A 15,721-nucleotide genomic window follows, 5' to 3' on the forward strand; every position below is an offset into this window, starting at 1 on the left:
CCGCCCCCCAGATCCTCCTGTGTGTCCCCAGCCCTGTCCCCGTGTCCCCAAATCCCCCCCGTGTGTCCCCCGCCCCACGGCCGAGATGAGGCAGAGCCCCCCGGAGCCGAGCTCGGGCCAGGTAGGACCCGGGGGGGGCCTGGGGACCCTGGGGGGGGGACACAGGCGGTGTCACAGGGGGCTTGGGGACATCGGGGGGGGACACAGGCGGTGTCACGGGGGGCTTGGGGACACGGGAGGGGCGCGGGGGGGCCGTGGGGCGGCTGCTGGGTGCTCTTGGGCACGGTGACACGGGGGTTTGTCCCCCGCTGCTGCGGGGACGGTGACACGCGATTGTGTCCCCCCCCGCCTCGTTTTGGGGACAGGGACATGGGCTCGTCCCCCGCCGTCCCGGGTTTGTGTCCCCCCCCCCCGGCCTCTGCTTTGGGGACGAGGACGGGGGTTTGTCACCCTGCCACCACGGGGACGGTGACACGGCTTTTTCCCCGCTGCCGTGGGGACAGGGACAGGGGGTTTGTCACCCCGCCACCACGGGGACGGTGACAGGGGTTTGTCCCCACCGTTACGGGGGTGGTGACACCGGTTTGTCCCCGCTGTTGTGAGGACGATGACAGGGGTTTGTCCCCACCGTTACGGGGGTGGTGACACCGGTTTGTCCCCGCTGGTGTGAGGATGGTGACAGGGGTTTGTCCCCTGCCATCGTGGGGACGGTGACCGCTTTGTCCCCGCTGTTTTGGGGACGGTGGCACTGGCTCATCCCCCACCGTTATGGGTTTGTCACCCACCACAGGGACAGTGACACGAGGTTGTCCCCACCCATCGTGGGGACGGTGACAGCTTTGTGCCCTCTGTTTTGGTGACGGTGACACGGCTTTGTCACTGCTGTTGTGGGGATGGTGACACGGCTTTGTCCCCTCGTTGTGGGGACGGTGGCACCAGCTTGTTCCCGCTGTTTTGGGGACGGTGACGCTGGTTTGTCCCCCGCTGTCATGGGGACGGTGACACAGGTTTGTCACCCGCCATCACAGGGACGGTGACACCGGCGTGTCCCCCACCGTTCCGGGTCTGTCCCCCCCCAGTTGTGGGGATGGTGACAGTGGCGTCTGGGTCACCCCCTGGTGACTGTTGGGGGTCGGGGGGTGACATTGCCGGGGGTGACCTGGGGTGTCCCTGTGTGGGCGGCTGTCCCCGTCCCCGCCTGTCCCTGTCCCCATCCCTGTGTCTGACTGTCCCTGTCTGCCTGTCCCTGCCTGTCCCTGTCTGTGTCTCCGCTTGTCCCCGTGTCTCCCTGTCCCCGTCCCTGCCTGTCCCTGCCTGTCCCCATCCCTGTGTCTGACTGTCCCTGTCTGTGTCTCTGCCTGTCCCCGTGTCTCCCTGTCCCCGTCCCTGCCTGTCCCTGCCTGTCCCCATCCCTGTGTCTGACTGTCCCTGTCTGTGTCTCCGCCTGTCCCCGTGTCTGCCTGTTCCCATCCCTGTCCCTGCCTGTCACTGTCTGAGTGTTCCTGTCCCCGTGTCTCCCTGTCCCTGTCCCTGTCTGTCACTGTCTGAGTGTTCCCATCCCTGTCCCCGCCTGTCCCCGTCCCCGTCCCTGTCTCCGCCTGTCCCCGTCTCCGCCTGTCCCCGTCTCTGCCTGTCCCCGTCCCTGTCCCCGTCCCTGTCCCTGTCCCTGCCCGCCCCTCCCCGCCCGCCGCTGCCTGTTGCTGCCTCCGCCTGTGCCCCCCCCTCCGCTGCCTGTCACCTTCTGCCAGACCCGATTGTCACCCCCGTCACTTGTCCTCCTGTCCCCTGTCCTGGGGGGTGACACTGACACCCCCGTGTCCCTCTGTCCCTGGGTGTTGACGCCGTGTCCTGGCGTGTCCCTGTGTCCCGACAGCCTGGGGGGGGCACTGGGAGGTTACTGGGAGGTTACTGGGAGGCACTGGTGGCCCCAGGCCTGACACTGTCTCCCCGGCAGAGCGGGGCAGCCCTGGGGGGCACTGGGAGCACTGGGGGGGCACCAGTTGCACCAGTTCCCTGCACCACTCTCATGGTATGGGGGGGTACTGGGGGCACTGGTTTGAACAGTCCTCTCCTGCCTGACCCTCTCCCAGTGCCGGGGGGATACTGGGGGTTACTGGTGGGCACTGGTCCCACCAGTCCCCTCCTGCCTGACCCTCTCCCGGAGCTGGGGGGGTACTGGGGGTTACTGGGGGTTACTGGTGGGCACTGGTCCCACCGGTCCCCCCCTGGCCTGACCCTCTCCCGGAGCTGGGGGGGTACTGGGGGTTACTGGTGGGCACTGGTGGGTACTGGGGGTTACTGGTGGGCCCCTCTCCCAGCAGTTCTCCCCCACCTGACCCTCTCCCGGAGCTGGGGGGGTACCGGGGGTTACTGGTGGGCACTGGTGGGCACTGGTCCCACAGGTCCCCCCAGCCTGACCCTCTCCTGGTGCTGGGGGGGTAGTGGGGGTTACTGGTGTGCACTGGTTCCAACAATCCCCCCCCCTAATCTGGCCCTCTCCCAGAGCTGGGGGGGGTACTGGGGGTTACTGGTGGGCACTGGTGGGTACTGGGGGGTTACTGGGGGTTACTGGTGGGCACTGGTCCCACCGATCCCCCCCTGTCCCGACCCTCTCCCGGAGCTGGAGGGGTACTGGGGGTTACTGGTGGGCACTGGTGGGTACTGGGGGTTACTGGTGGGCACCTCTCCCAGCAGTTCTCCTCCACCTGACCCTCTCCTGGAGCTGGGGGGGTACTGGGGGTTACTGGGGGTTACTGGTGGGCACTGGTCCCACCGGTCCCCCCCTGGCCTGACCCTCTCCCGGAGCTGGGGGGGTACTGGGGGTTACTGGTGGGCACTGGTGGGCACTGGTCCCACCGGTCCCCCCCTGGCCTGACCCTCTCCCGGAGCTGGGGGTGTACTGGGGGTTACTGGTGGGCACTGGTGGGCACTGGTCCCACCGGTCCCCCCCTGGCCTGACCCTCTCCCGGAGCTGGGGGGGTACTGGGGGTTACTGGTGGGCACTGGTCCCACCAGTCCCCCCCTGGCCCGACCCTCTCCCGGAGCTGGAGGGGTACTGGGGGTTACTGGTGGGCACTGGTGGGTACTGGAGGTTACTGGTGGGCACCTCTCCCAGCAGTTCTCCCCCACCTGACCCTCTCCCGGAGCTGAGGGGGTACTGGGGGTTACTGGGGGTTACTGGTGGGCACTGGTCCCACCGGTGCCCCCTGGCCCGACCCTCTCCCGGAGCTGGAGGGGTACTGGGGGTTACTGGGGGTTACTGGTGGGCACTGGTCCCACCGATCCCCCCCTGGCCCGACCCTCTCCCGGAGCTGGAGGGGGTACTGGGGGTTACTGGTGGGCACTGGTGGGTACTGGGGGGTTACTGGTGGGCACCTCTCCCAGCAGTTCTCCCCCACCTGACCCTCTCCCGGAGCTGGGGGGGTACTGGGGGTTACTGGGGGTTACTGGTGGGCACTGGTCCCACCGATCCCCCCCTGGCCCGACCCTCTCCCGGAGCTGGAGGGGTACTGGGGGTTACTGGTGGGCACTGGTGGGTACTGGGGGTTACTGGTGGGCACCTCTCCCAGCAGTTCTCCCCCACCTGACCCTCTCCCGGAGCTGGGGGGGTACTGGGGGTTACTGGGGGTTACTGGTGGGCACTGGTCCCACCGGTCCCCCCCTGGCCTGACCCTCTCCTGGAGCTGGGTGGGTACTGGGGGTTGCTGGGGGTTACTGGTGGGCACTGGTCCCACCGGTCCCCCCCTGGCCTGACCCTCTCCCGGAGCTGGGGGGGTACTGGGGGTTACTGGGGGTTACTGTTGGGCACTGGTCCCACCGGTCCCCCCCTGGCCTGACCCTCTCCCGGAGCTGGGGGGATACTGGGGGTTACTGGTGGGCACTGGTGGGCACTGGGGGTTACTGGTGGGCCCCTCTCCCACCATCCCCCCGTTCCCCCCCAGGGCGCAGCGGCGCGATGAGCCCCCCCCGTCCCCCCGCCCCCGCCGGCAGGATGCTCTTCGCCTTGGCCCTGGCCTGCGCCAGCCCCTTCCTGGAGCCGCGGCCGGAGGGGCCCCGGCGGGCGCTGAACGTGGCCGTCATCCTGAGCGGAGCCTCCTACGGCCCCGCCGGGCCCCGCCTGGCCCCCGCCGCCTTCCGCAACTTCTCCCTGGAGGTGAACCCGGTGGGGGTGGTCCTGAACGACACCAACCCCCGCAGCCTCATCGTGCGCCTCTGCGACGTCCTCTCCTCCCTCCGCATCCACGGCGTCGTCTTCGAGGACGACACCCGCTCCGAGGCCGTGGCCCAGATCCTCGACTTCATCTCCGCCCAGACCTCCGTCCCCATCATCGGCATCAACGGCGGCTCCGCCATCGTCCTCACGCCCAAGGTGGGGGGGGCGGTGGGGGGCACCCCGATGTCCCCAGCCACGTCCAGGGGCCCCCGACCGTCCCCAGCCCAACCCCAACCATGTTTTAGGGTCACCCAACTGTCCCCAGCCACGTCCAGGGGCCCCCGACTGTCCCCAGCCCAACCCCAACCATGTCTGGACCCACCTGACTGTCCCCAACCCAACTGTCCCCAACCCCAACCAGGTCTGGACCAACCCGACTGTCCCCAACCCAACTGTCCCCAACCCAACTGTCCCCAACCATGCCTGGACCCACCCAACTGTCCCCAGTCTAACTGTCCCCAATCCCAACCATGTCCAGACCCACCCGACTGTCCCCAACCCAACTGTCCCCAACCATGTCTGGACCCACCCAACTGTCCCCAACCCAACTGTCCCCAACCCCAACCAGGTCTGGACCCACCCGACTGTCCCCAACCCGACTGTCCCCAACCCAACTGTCCCCAACCATGTCTAGACCCACCCAACTGTCCCCAACCCAACTGTCCTCAACCCCAACCATGTCCAGACCCGCCCTGCTGTCCCCAGCCCAACCCCAACCACGTCTAGACCTACTCAACTGTCCCCAGCCACGTCTGGAGCCCCCCAACTGTCCCCAGCCCAGCTGTCCCCAACCCCAACCATGTCTAGACTCACGCAACTGTCCCCAACCCAACTGTTCCCATTCTCAACCATGTCCAGACCCACTCAACTGTCCCCAACCCAATTGTTCCCAACTCCAACCATGTCTAGACCCACATGACTGTCCCCAACCCAATTGTCCCCAACTCCAACCATGTCTAGACCCACTCAACTGTCCCCAACCCAATTGTCCCCAACCCCAACCATGTCCAGACCCACTCAACTGTCCCCAACCCAATTGTTCCCAACTCCAACCATGTCTAGACCCACATGACTGTCCCCAACCCAATTGTCCCCAACTCCAACCATGTCTAGACCCATCCGACTGTCCCCAACCCAACCGTCCCCATCCCCAACCATGTCTAGACCCACTCAACTGTCCCCAGCCCAACCCCAACCACGTCTAGACCCGCGTGACTGTCCCCAGCCCAACTGTCCCCAACCCCAACCACGTCTAGAGCCCCTCCAGCTGTCCCCAGCTGTCCCCGAGCCCGGCCGTCCCCCTCTGTCCCCGCAGGAGAAGGGCTCCACCTTCCTCCAGCTGGGCTCCTCCACCGAGCAGCAGCTGCAGGTCATCTTCGAGGTGCTGGAGGAGTACGACTGGACGGCCTTCGCCGTCGTCACCACGCTCTTCCCCGGCTACGAGGACTTCGTGGACTACGTGGAGGTCCTGACCGACAGCAGCTTCATCGGCTGGGAGCACCGGGGCGTCCTCACCCTGAACCTGACCGACGACCCCGAGGGGACGCGGCTGCGCCGGCAGCTGCGGGAGGTCAGCGCCCAAATCCGCCTCCTCTACTGCTCGCGGGAAGAGGCCGAGGCCATTTTCCGGGCGGCGCGAGACGCCGGTTTGGCCGGTCCCGGCTACATCTGGTTCGTGGTGGGCACCAACCTGGGGGGAAGCGACCAGCTGCCGGAGCACCTCCCGGCCGGGCTCTTCGCGGTGCTGTCGGCCGGGTGGCGGGACGACCTGCAGCACCGCGTCCACAACGGGGTGGCCATCGTGGCCAAGGGGGCCGAGGCCCTGCTGCGCGACTACGGCTTCATCCCCGAGTTCAACAACGACTGCCGGGCCCCCAACGTCACCCAGATCAACGACAACCTCCACCGGTGAGCGCGGCGGCCGCCCCCCGCGGCGCGGGGCAGGGTGACGGCGCGCTGGCGGCGCGGTGACGGCCCGGTGTCCCCCCCCAGGTACTTCATGAACATCACCTGGGGGCAGAAGGACTTCTCCTTTAACGAGGACGGCTACCTCGTCAACCCCTCGCTGGTCGTTATCTCCCTCAACAAGGAGCGGAGCTGGGAGGTGGTGAGTGTCCCCGGCGTCCCCGCGGTGTCACCGTCCCTCCCCGTCCCCGGCGTCCCCGCGGTGTCACCGTCCCTCCCCGTCTGCTCCTGGCGCCTCTTTGCCATTGCGGTCACGGCGACGGCCGGCTCCTCTCGCTGGCGCGGTGTCCCTGGGGGGGGGGTTGCGGTACCATCTGGCATCTGCGCCCCCCCCCCACGGTTGTGGCGTCACGCTGCCTTGTCACAACAACGCGTCCCCGAGGGGGTGGCGGTGACGCCTGGCCGGTGACGGCGGCATGGAAACGGTGATGTCTCCCGGGACCCTTCCTCGGCCGCTTCCCCGCCAAGGGCTCCGGCTGTCGGGGGGGTCTGTCTGGCTGTCGGGGGGGGTCTGTCTGGCTGTTGGGGGGGTCTGTCTGGCTGTCGGGGGTCTGTCCGGCTGTTGAGGGTCCGTCCAGCTGTCGGGGGGGTCCGTCCGGCTGTCGAGGCTCTGTCCGGTTGTCAGGGGGGGTCTGTCTGTCTGTCAGGGGGTCTGCCCGGCTGTCGGGGGGGTCCGTCCGGCTGTCGAGGCTCTGTCCGGTTGTCAGGGGGGGTCTGTCTGCTGTCTGTCTGTCAGGGGGTCTGCCCGGCTGTCAGGGGGGGTCCGTCCGGCTGTCGGGTGTCCGTGGTGGTGAGGTGGGGTTGTCCCCGACGGTGTCACCGATCTGAGGGTGGCTCCGGTGGCACCGGCCGCCGTCGTCCCCCCCCCCCGCAGGTGGGCAGCTGGGAGCACCGCGTCCTGCGCATGAAGTACCCGGTTTGGTCGCGTTACGGCAAGTTCCTGCAGCCGGTGGATGACGACCAGCACCTGACGGTGGCCACCCTGGAGGAACGGCCCTTCGTCATCGTGGAGAACATCGACCCGGCCACCGGCACCTGCATCCGCGACTCCGTCCCCTGCCGCAAGCAGCTCAACCGCACCGCGGGGTGGGTGACGCGCCCCCGCCCGCCACGGGGGTGGCCCCGCCATCCTCAGGGTGTCCCCGGTTCCGCCGTTGGGGGTGTCCCCACCACCCTGGGGGCGTCCCCAACATCTCAAGGGTGTCTCCAGCTCCCCGAGGGTGTCCCCACCACCACCACGAGGGTGTCCCCACCACCCTGGGGGCGTCCCTGCTGCCCTGGGGGTGTCCTCACCATCACGAGGGTGTCCCCACCACCATGGGGGCGTCCCCAACATCTCAAGGGTGTCCCCACCGCCCGGGGGGCGTCCCTGCTGCCCTGGGGGTGTCCTCACCCCCACGAGGGTGTCCCCACCACCCTGGGGGCGTCCCTGCCATCTCAAGGGTGTCCCCACCGCCCGAGGGGGTCTCCCCCCCCTGCCATGAGGGTGTCCCCACCGCCCTGGGGGTGCCCCCACCATTGTGAGGGTGTCCCCCGTTCCACCCTGGGGGCGTCCCCACTGCCTCGGAGGTGTCTCCACCGCCACCAGGGCGTCCCCACCACCCTGGGGGTGTCCCTGCTGCCCTGGGGGTGTCCCCGCCGTCCCGAGGGTGTCCCCGCCGCCCTGGGGGTGCCTCCACCGCCACCCTGGGGGTGTCCCCGAGCGTCCCCGTGCCCGCAGCCCGCAGGCGGAGCCGGCGCTCTTCGAGAAGAAATGCTGCAAGGGCTTCTGCATCGACATCCTCAAGCGCCTGGCGCGCGCCGTCGGCTTCACCTACGACCTCTACCTGGTCACCAACGGCAAGCACGGCAAGAAGATCGACGGCGTCTGGAACGGCATGGTGGGAGAGGTGGGGAGGGCCACGGGGGCGACGGGGAGGGACCCCCCACCCTCCGGGGGGGACGGGGAGAGACCCCCCACCCGCACCTCTGGGGGGCCCAGGGCCTCAGGGAGAGACCCCCCGTCCTTTGGGGGGCCCGGGGGGCCGGGGAGAGACCCCCCACCTCTGGGGGGGCCAGGGAGAGACCCCACACCCGCACCTCTGGGGGGCCCAGGGGGCTGAGGAGAGACCACCAACCCTTTGGGGGGGCCATGGAGAGACCCCCCACCCACGCCTCTGGGGGGCCCGGGGCTTCAGGGAGAGACCCCCCGTCCTTTGGGGGGCCCGGGGGGATGGGGAGAGACCCCCCACCTCTGGGGGGGCCAGGGAGAGACCCCACACCCGCACCTCTGGGGGGCCCAGGGGGCTGAGGAGAGACCACCAACCCTTTGGGGGGGCCATGGAGAGACCCCCCACCCACGCCTCTGGGGGGCCCGGGGCTTCAGGGAGAGACCCCCCGTCCTTTGGGGGGCCCGGGGGGCAACCCCCAATCCTTTGGGGGGGGCCAGGGGGCTGGGGAGAGACCACCAACCCTCTGGGGGGGCCGAGGAGAACCCCCCCCCCCCCCCCCCCCCGAGGGGACCCGGGTGTCCGGCAGCGGGTGGGGCCCCCCCCAGATCTATGCCCGAAGCCCCGCCCCTTCCCCTGGACACGCCCCCTCCGGGCCACACCCTTTCGCTTCCCTGCTCTTTCATTGGCTCGTCTGCCTCGACCCCACCCTGAATTGGCCCCGCCCTGATTGGCCCTGCCCCAGTGGCCCCCACCCTGGTGACCCCGCCCCGATGGCCCCGCCCTGATTGGCCCCGCCCCCCGCAGGTGTTCTACGGCCGGGCCGACATGGCCATCGGGTCGCTGACCATCAACGAGGAGCGCTCCGAGGTCATCGACTTCTCCGTCCCCTTCGTGGAGACCGGCATCAGCGTCATGGTGTCCCGCAGCAACGGCACCGTCTCCCCCTCCGCCTTCCTCGGTGGGGACACGGGGACACGGGGGGACAGGGGGACACCAGGACACGGGGGGACACGGGGGGACAGGGGGACACAGGGACATGGGGGACACGGGGGGACAGGGGGACACCAGGACATGGGGGGACAGGGGGACACAGGGGGACACGGGGATGAGAGGACATGGGGGGACATGGGGACAGGGGGACACAGGGGGACACCAGGACATGGGGGGACACGGGGGGACAGGGGGCCACGAGGATATGGGGGGACAGGGGGCCACAGGGAGACATGAGGACATGGGGGGACATGGGGATGAGGGGACATGGGGGACAGGGGGACACAGAGATGGAGACAGGGGATGAGGGGACACAGGGACAAGGGGACACGGGGGATGAGGGGACACGGGGGACATGGGGACAAGGGCACAGGGGGACAGGGACGTGGGGACACAGAGATGCGGACAGGGATGTGGGGACGCAGGGACAAGGGGACGTGGGGGCAGAAGGATGAGGGGACATGGGGACACGGGGACAAGGACAGGGGGACACGGGGACAAGGGGACAGGGGGATGGGGATGTGGGGACACAGGGTCGGGGGGAAGTGGGGACGTGGGGACGTGGGGAGAAGGGGACACGGGGCCACGGGGACGTGGGGCCAGGGGGACGCCCCCCGCGCTGGCGGTGACCGTGTCCCCGCTGTCCCCAGAGCCCTACAGCCCGGCCGTCTGGGTGATGATGTTCGTCATGTGCCTCACGGTGGTGGCCGTCACCGTCTTCATCTTCGAGTACTTCAGCCCCGTGGGCTACAACCGCAGCCTGGCCACCGGCCAGCGTGAGTGGGCCACCCCCGCGGCGTCACCCGCGGCGTCACCCCTGTCACCGGGGAAGGGGGGGGGGGGGCAAGGGGGGGAGGGAACACGAAGCGAGGAGGACGCGGGGACGCGAGGAGGTGGCATCATGGCGGCTTCGCCCCCTGGGTGTCCCCAGGGAGCCGGGAGGGCGGGGGGTGTCAGGGGTGGCCCTTGTCCCCAAGGTGACACCGTCCCCACCGTCCCTGTCCCCGCTGTCCCCGTCCCCAAGGTGATGCCGTCCCCGTCCCTGCGGTGATGGCCTCCCCATCGCCATGATGATGCCTTCCCTGTCCTCATGGTGACACTGTCCCCGCTCCACCTGTCCCCACTGTCCCCAGGGTGCCACCATCCCCTGTGTGACACCGTCCCCGTGGTGACACTATCCCCAGAGTGACCCTGTCCCTGTCCCCAAGGTGCCACCATCCCCATGGTGCCACCATCCCTGGGGTGTCCCTGTCCCCGTGGTACCACCGTCCCTGGGGTGCCCCCGTCCCCACAGTGCCACTGTCCCGGGGATGACCCTGTCCCTGTCCCCACAGTGCCACCGTCCCCAGGATGCCCCTGTCCCCACGGTGCCACCATCCCTGGTGTGACACCGTCCCCGTGGTGATGCTGTCCCCATGGTGTCCCCATCCCTGGGGTGTCCCTGTCCCCACGGTGCCACTGTCCCTGGGGTGTCCCCATCCCCACAGTGTCCCCCTCCCCCCGCTGTCCCCGTCCCCCCGGTGTCCCGTCCCCCCGGTGTCCCATCCCCACGGTGTCCCCGTCCCCACAGTGTCCCCACCCCCATGGTGTCCCCACCCCCATGGTGTCCTGTCCCCCCGCTGTCCCCGTCCCCCCGCTGTCCCGTCCCCACGGTGTCCCCGTCCCCACAGTGTCCCCATCCCCCCAGTGTCCCGTCCCCATGGTGTCCCTGTCCCCCCGCTGTCCCATCCCCACGGTGTCCCATCCCCCCGGTGTCCCTGTCCCCACAGTGTCCCCATCCCCACAGTGTCCCCGTCCCCACGGTGTCCCCGTCCCCACAGTGTCCCGTCCCCCCGGTGCCCCCCTCCCCCTCGTGTCCCCGTCCCCCCGGTGTCCCGTCCCCCAGTGTCCCGTCCCCACGGTGCCCCGTCCCCGTCCCCAGGCGCGGGGGGCTCCAAGTTCACCATCGGCAAGTCCATCTGGCTGCTCTGGGCCCTGGTCTTCAACAACTCGGTGCCGGTGGAGAACCCCAAGGGCACCACCAGCAAGATCATGGTGCTGGTCTGGGCCTTCTTCGCCGTCATCTTCCTCGCCAGCTACACGGCCAACCTGGCGGCCTTCATGATCCAGGAGGAGTACGTCGACACCGTCTCGGGGCTCAGCGACCGCAAGGTACCGCGCGCCCGGGGGACGGGGACACGCGGCTCTGGGCACGGGTGTGCGGGGGGGGCGTGGGGGTGTGGTGGGTGTGGTGGGTGTGGTGTGGTGGGTGTGGTGGGTGTGATGGGTGTTGGTGGGTGTGATGGGTGTGGTGGGTGTGGTGGGTGTGGTGGGTGTGATGGGTGTGATGGGTGTGATGGGTGTGGTGGGTGTGATGGGTGTGGTGGGTGTGATGGGTGTGATGGGTGTGATGGGTGTGGTGGGTGTGATGGGTGTGATGGGTGTGATGGGTGTGGTGGGTGTGGTGGGTGTGATGGGTGTGGTGGGTGTGGTGGGTGTGATGGGTGTGGTGGGTGTGGTGGGTGTGGTGGGTGTGATGGGTGTGGTGGGTGTGGTGGGTGTGGTGGGTGTGGTGGGTGTGATGGGTGTGGTGGGTGTGGTGGGTGTGATGGGTGTGGTGGGTGTGGTGGGTGTGATGGGTGTGATGGGTGTGGTGGGTGTGATGGGTGTGATGGGTGTGATGGGTGTGATGGGTGTGATGGGTGTGATGGGTGTGGTGGGTGTGATGGGTGTGGTGGGTGTGATGGGTGTGGTGGGTGTGATGGGTGTTGGTGGGTGTGATGGGTGTGGTGGGTGTGATGGGTGTGGTGGGTGTGATGGGTGTGATGGGTGTCGTGGGTGTGGTGGGTGTGATGGGTGTGGTGGGTGTGATGGGTGTGATGGGTGTGGTGGGTGTGATGGGTGTGATGGGTGTGGTGGGTGTGATGGGTGTGGTGGGTGTGATGGGTGTGGTGGGTGTGATGGGTGTGATGGGTGTGGTGGGTGTGATGGGTGTTGGTGGGTGTGATGGGTGTGATGGGTGTGGTGGGTGTGGTGGGTGTGATGGGTGTGGTGGGTGTGGTGGTTGTGATGGGTGTGGTGGGTGTGATGGGTGTGGTGGGTGTGGTGGGTGTGGTGGGTGTGGTGGTTGTGATGGGTGTGGTGGGTGTGGTGGTTGTGATGGGTGTGGGTGTGGTGGGTGTGGTGGGGTGGTGGGTGTGTGGTGTGATGGGTGTGGTGGGTGTGATGGGTGGGTGGGTGTGGTGGGTGTGGTGGGTGTGATGGGTGTGGTGGTGTGATGGGTGTGGTGGGTGTGGTGGGTGTGATGGGTGTGATGGGTGTGGTGGGTGTGGTGGGTGTGATGGGTGTGGGGTGTGGTGGGTGTGGTGGGTTGTGATGGGTGTGGTGGGTGTGGTGGGTGTGATGGGTGTGGTGGGTGTGTGGGGTGTGGGGTGTGATGGGGTGTGTGGGTGTGGTGTGGGTGGTGTGTGGGTGTGTGGGTGTGGTGGGTGTGGTGGGTGTGGTGGGTGTGGTGGGGGTGATGGGTGTGGTGGGTGTGGGGGGTGTGTGGGTGGTGGGTGTGGGGGTGTGTGGGTGTTGGTGGGTGTGGTGGGTGGGGGGGGTGGGATGGGTGTGATGGGTGTGGTGGGTGTGATGGGTGTTGGGGGGTGTGGTGGGTGTGTGGGTGTGGTGGGTGTGGTGGGGTGTGATGGGTGTGGTGGGTGTGTGGGTGTGGTGGGTGTGGTGGGTGTGATGGGTGTGTGGGTGTGGTGGGTGTGGTGGGTGTGGTGGGTGCGATGGGTGTGATGGGTGTGGTGGGTGCGATGGGTGTGATCGGTGTGGGGGTGTGGTGGGGTGGTGGGTGTGATGGGTGTGGTGGGTGTGATGGGTGTGTGGGTGTGGTGGGTGTGATGGGTGTGGTGGGTGTGGTGGGTGTGGTGGGTGTGTGGGTGTGGTGGGTGTGGTGGGTGTGGTGGGTGTGGGTGGGTGTGATGGGTGTGTGGGTGGGTGGTGGGTGTGATGGGTGTGGTGGGGTGTGGTGGGTGTGGTGGGTGTGATGGGTGTGATGGGTGTGGGGGTGTGGTGGGTGTGTGGGTGTGATGGGTGGGGTGGGTGTGTGGGTGTGGTGGGTGTGGTGGGTGTGGTGGGTGTGGTGGGTGTGGTGGGTGTGGTGGGTGTGTGGGTGTGGTGGGTGTGGATGGGTGTGGTGGGTGTGGTGGGTGTGGTGGGTGTGATGGGTGTGATGGGTGTGGTGGGTGTGGTGGGTGTGTGGGTGTGGTGGGTGTGGTGGGTGTGATGGGTGCGGTGGGTGTGATGGGTGTGATGGGTGTGATGGGTGTGATGGGTGTGGTGGGTGCGGTGGGTGTGATGGTGTGATGGGTGTGGTGGGTGTGATGGGTGTGGTGGGTGTGATGGGTGTGATGGGTGTGATGGGTGTGGTGGGTGTGATGGGTGTGTGGGTGTGGTGGGTGTGGTGGGTGTGGTGGGGTGTGATGGGTGTGGTGGGTGTGGGTGGGTGGGTGTGGTGGGTGTGGTGGGGTGGGGTGTGATGGGTGTGTGGGTGTGGTGGGGTGTGTGGGTGTGATGGGTGTGGTGGGTGTGATGGGTGTGGTGGGTGTGGTGGGTGTGGTGGGTGTGATGGGTGTGATGGGTGTGGTGGGTGTGGTGGGTGTGATGGGTGTGATGGGTGTGGTGGGTGTGGTGGGTGTGATGGGTGTGATGGGTGCGGTGGGTGTTGGTGGGTGCGGTGGGTGCGGTGGGTGTGATGGGTGTGATGGGTGTGGTGGGTGTGGTGTGTGTGATGGGTGTGGTGGGTGTGGTGGGTGTCGTTGGATGTGATGGGTGTTGGTGGGTGTATTTGGGTGCGGTTGGGTTGGGCATGGCTGGGTGTGGCCGGGCGTGTCAGGGCGTGGCCGGGGCCGACGCCCGGGGCAGTTCCAGCGCCCGCAGGAGCAGTACCCCCCGCTGAAGTTCGGGACGGTGCCCAACGGCAGCACGGAGAAGAACATCCGCAGCAACTACCCCGACATGCACAGCTACATGGTCAAGTACAACCAGCGCGGCGTGGAGGACGCCCTGCAGCACCTCAAGAGCGGGTCCGGGCGGGGCCGGGGCGGGGCCTGAGGGGGCGGGCCCTTGGGAGGGGCCTGAGGGCGGAGCCTAGAGGGGGTGGGGGCCTGGGAGGGACCGGGGGGTGGGACCTGAGGGGGCGGAGACTGGGAGGGGCCTGGGGGCGGGGCCTGAGGGGGCAGGACCCGAAGGGGTGTGGCCTGCGGGGGTGTGGCCTGGGAGGGAGGGGCGGGGCCTGGGGGAGGAGGGAGGGGCCTGCTGACTGTGGGCGGGGCTTGGGGGGATAGAGGAACCCGTGGGCGGGGCTTAGGGTATGGGTGGGGCTGTGGGCGGGGCTTATGAGGTACAGGTGGGGCTGTGGGCGGGGCTTAGTGTGGGTGCAGCTTGGAGGCTGTGGGCGGGGCTTAGGGGTACTGGTGGGGCTGTGGGCGGGGCTTAGTGTGGGTGCGGCTTGGAGGCTGTGGGCGGGGCTTAGGGTACTGGCAGGGCTGTGGGCGGGGCTTGGAGGCTGTGGGCGGGGGCTGTGGGCGGGGCTTCTGGGGTGCAGGTGGGTCTGTGGGTGGGGCCTAATGGTGTGGGCGGGGCTTGGCGGCTGTGGGCGGGGCTTAGGGGTACTGGTGGGGCTGTGGGCCGGGCTTGGAGGCTGTGGGCGGGGCTTAGGGGTACTGGCGGGGGCTGTGGGCGGGGCTTGGAGGCTGTGGGCGGGGCTTAGGGGGACTGGTGGGGCTGTGGGCGGGGCTTAGTGTGGGTGTGGCTTGGAGGCTGTGGGCGGGGCTTAGGGGTACTGGCGGGGCTGTGGGCGGGGCTTGGAGGCTGTGGGCGGGGGCTGTGGGCGGGGCTTCTGAGGTGCAGGTGGGTCTGTGGGTGGGGCCTAATGGTGTGGGCGGGGCTTGGCGGCTGTGGGCGGGGCTTAGGGCTGCGCGGGGCTGTGGGCGGGGCTTATTGGGGACGGGTGAGGCTGCGGGCGGGGGCTCGGGGTTGGGGGGGGGCTGTGGGCGGGGCCTGCGCCCCTGGGCGTGCCCGACGTGGCGGGGCGTGGCAGGAAGCTGGACGCCTTCATCTACGACGCGGCGGTGCTGAACTACATGGCGCGCAAGGAGGAGGGCTGCAAGCTGGTCACCATCGGCTCGGGCAAGGTCTTCGCCTCCACGGGCTACGGCATCGCCCTGCAGCGCGGCTCCCGCTGGAAGCGCCCCGTCGACCTGGCCCTGCTGCAGCTGCTGGGCGACGGTGGGGGCCGGGGGGGGCACGGGGCGGGGAGGGCGTCTGGGGTGGATCTAGGGTATGGCTGGGGGGCTCTGGGGGGCTTTGGGGGTGTCTGGGGTGGATCTAGGGCATGGCTGGGGGTTTGGGGGGGTCTGGGGGGGGTCGAGGGGCTCTGGGGTGGATCTAGGGTATGGCTGGGGGGGTCTGGGGGGGTTGAGGGGGTCTGGGGTGGGTCTAGGGTATATCTGGGGGGTCTGGGGGGGTTTGGGGGGGGTCGAGGGGGTCTGGGGTGGATCTAGGGTATGTCTGGGGGGGTCTTGGGGGCTTTGGGGGGGGTCGAGGGGGTCTGGGGTGGATCCAGGGTATGTCTGGGGGGGTCTGGGTGGGT

General features: G+C 68.5%; 1 protein-coding gene across 1 annotated transcript; it reads left to right on the forward strand.

Moving 5' to 3' along the window:
- Positions 1-9: 9 nt before the first annotated feature.
- Positions 10-15,351, forward strand: LOC134509638 (glutamate receptor ionotropic, NMDA 2D-like; the record flags this gene model as incomplete). The annotated part of the gene is made up of 11 exons (XM_063322218.1): positions 10-121; positions 3,942-4,369; positions 5,529-6,121; positions 6,206-6,320; positions 7,053-7,264; positions 7,899-8,067; positions 8,914-9,067; positions 9,750-9,875; positions 11,021-11,250; positions 13,993-14,153; positions 15,170-15,351. Coding segments are annotated over exons 2-11 (2,356 nt in total), but the record flags the coding sequence as incomplete, so codon positions are not given.
- Between the last annotated feature and the right edge of the window lie 370 nt (positions 15,352-15,721).

The sequence above is a fragment of the Chroicocephalus ridibundus genome, unplaced genomic scaffold (assembly GCF_963924245.1).
Source record: "Chroicocephalus ridibundus unplaced genomic scaffold, bChrRid1.1 SCAFFOLD_657, whole genome shotgun sequence".
In the NCBI taxonomy this organism is placed as follows: Eukaryota; Metazoa; Chordata; class Aves; order Charadriiformes; family Laridae; genus Chroicocephalus; species Chroicocephalus ridibundus.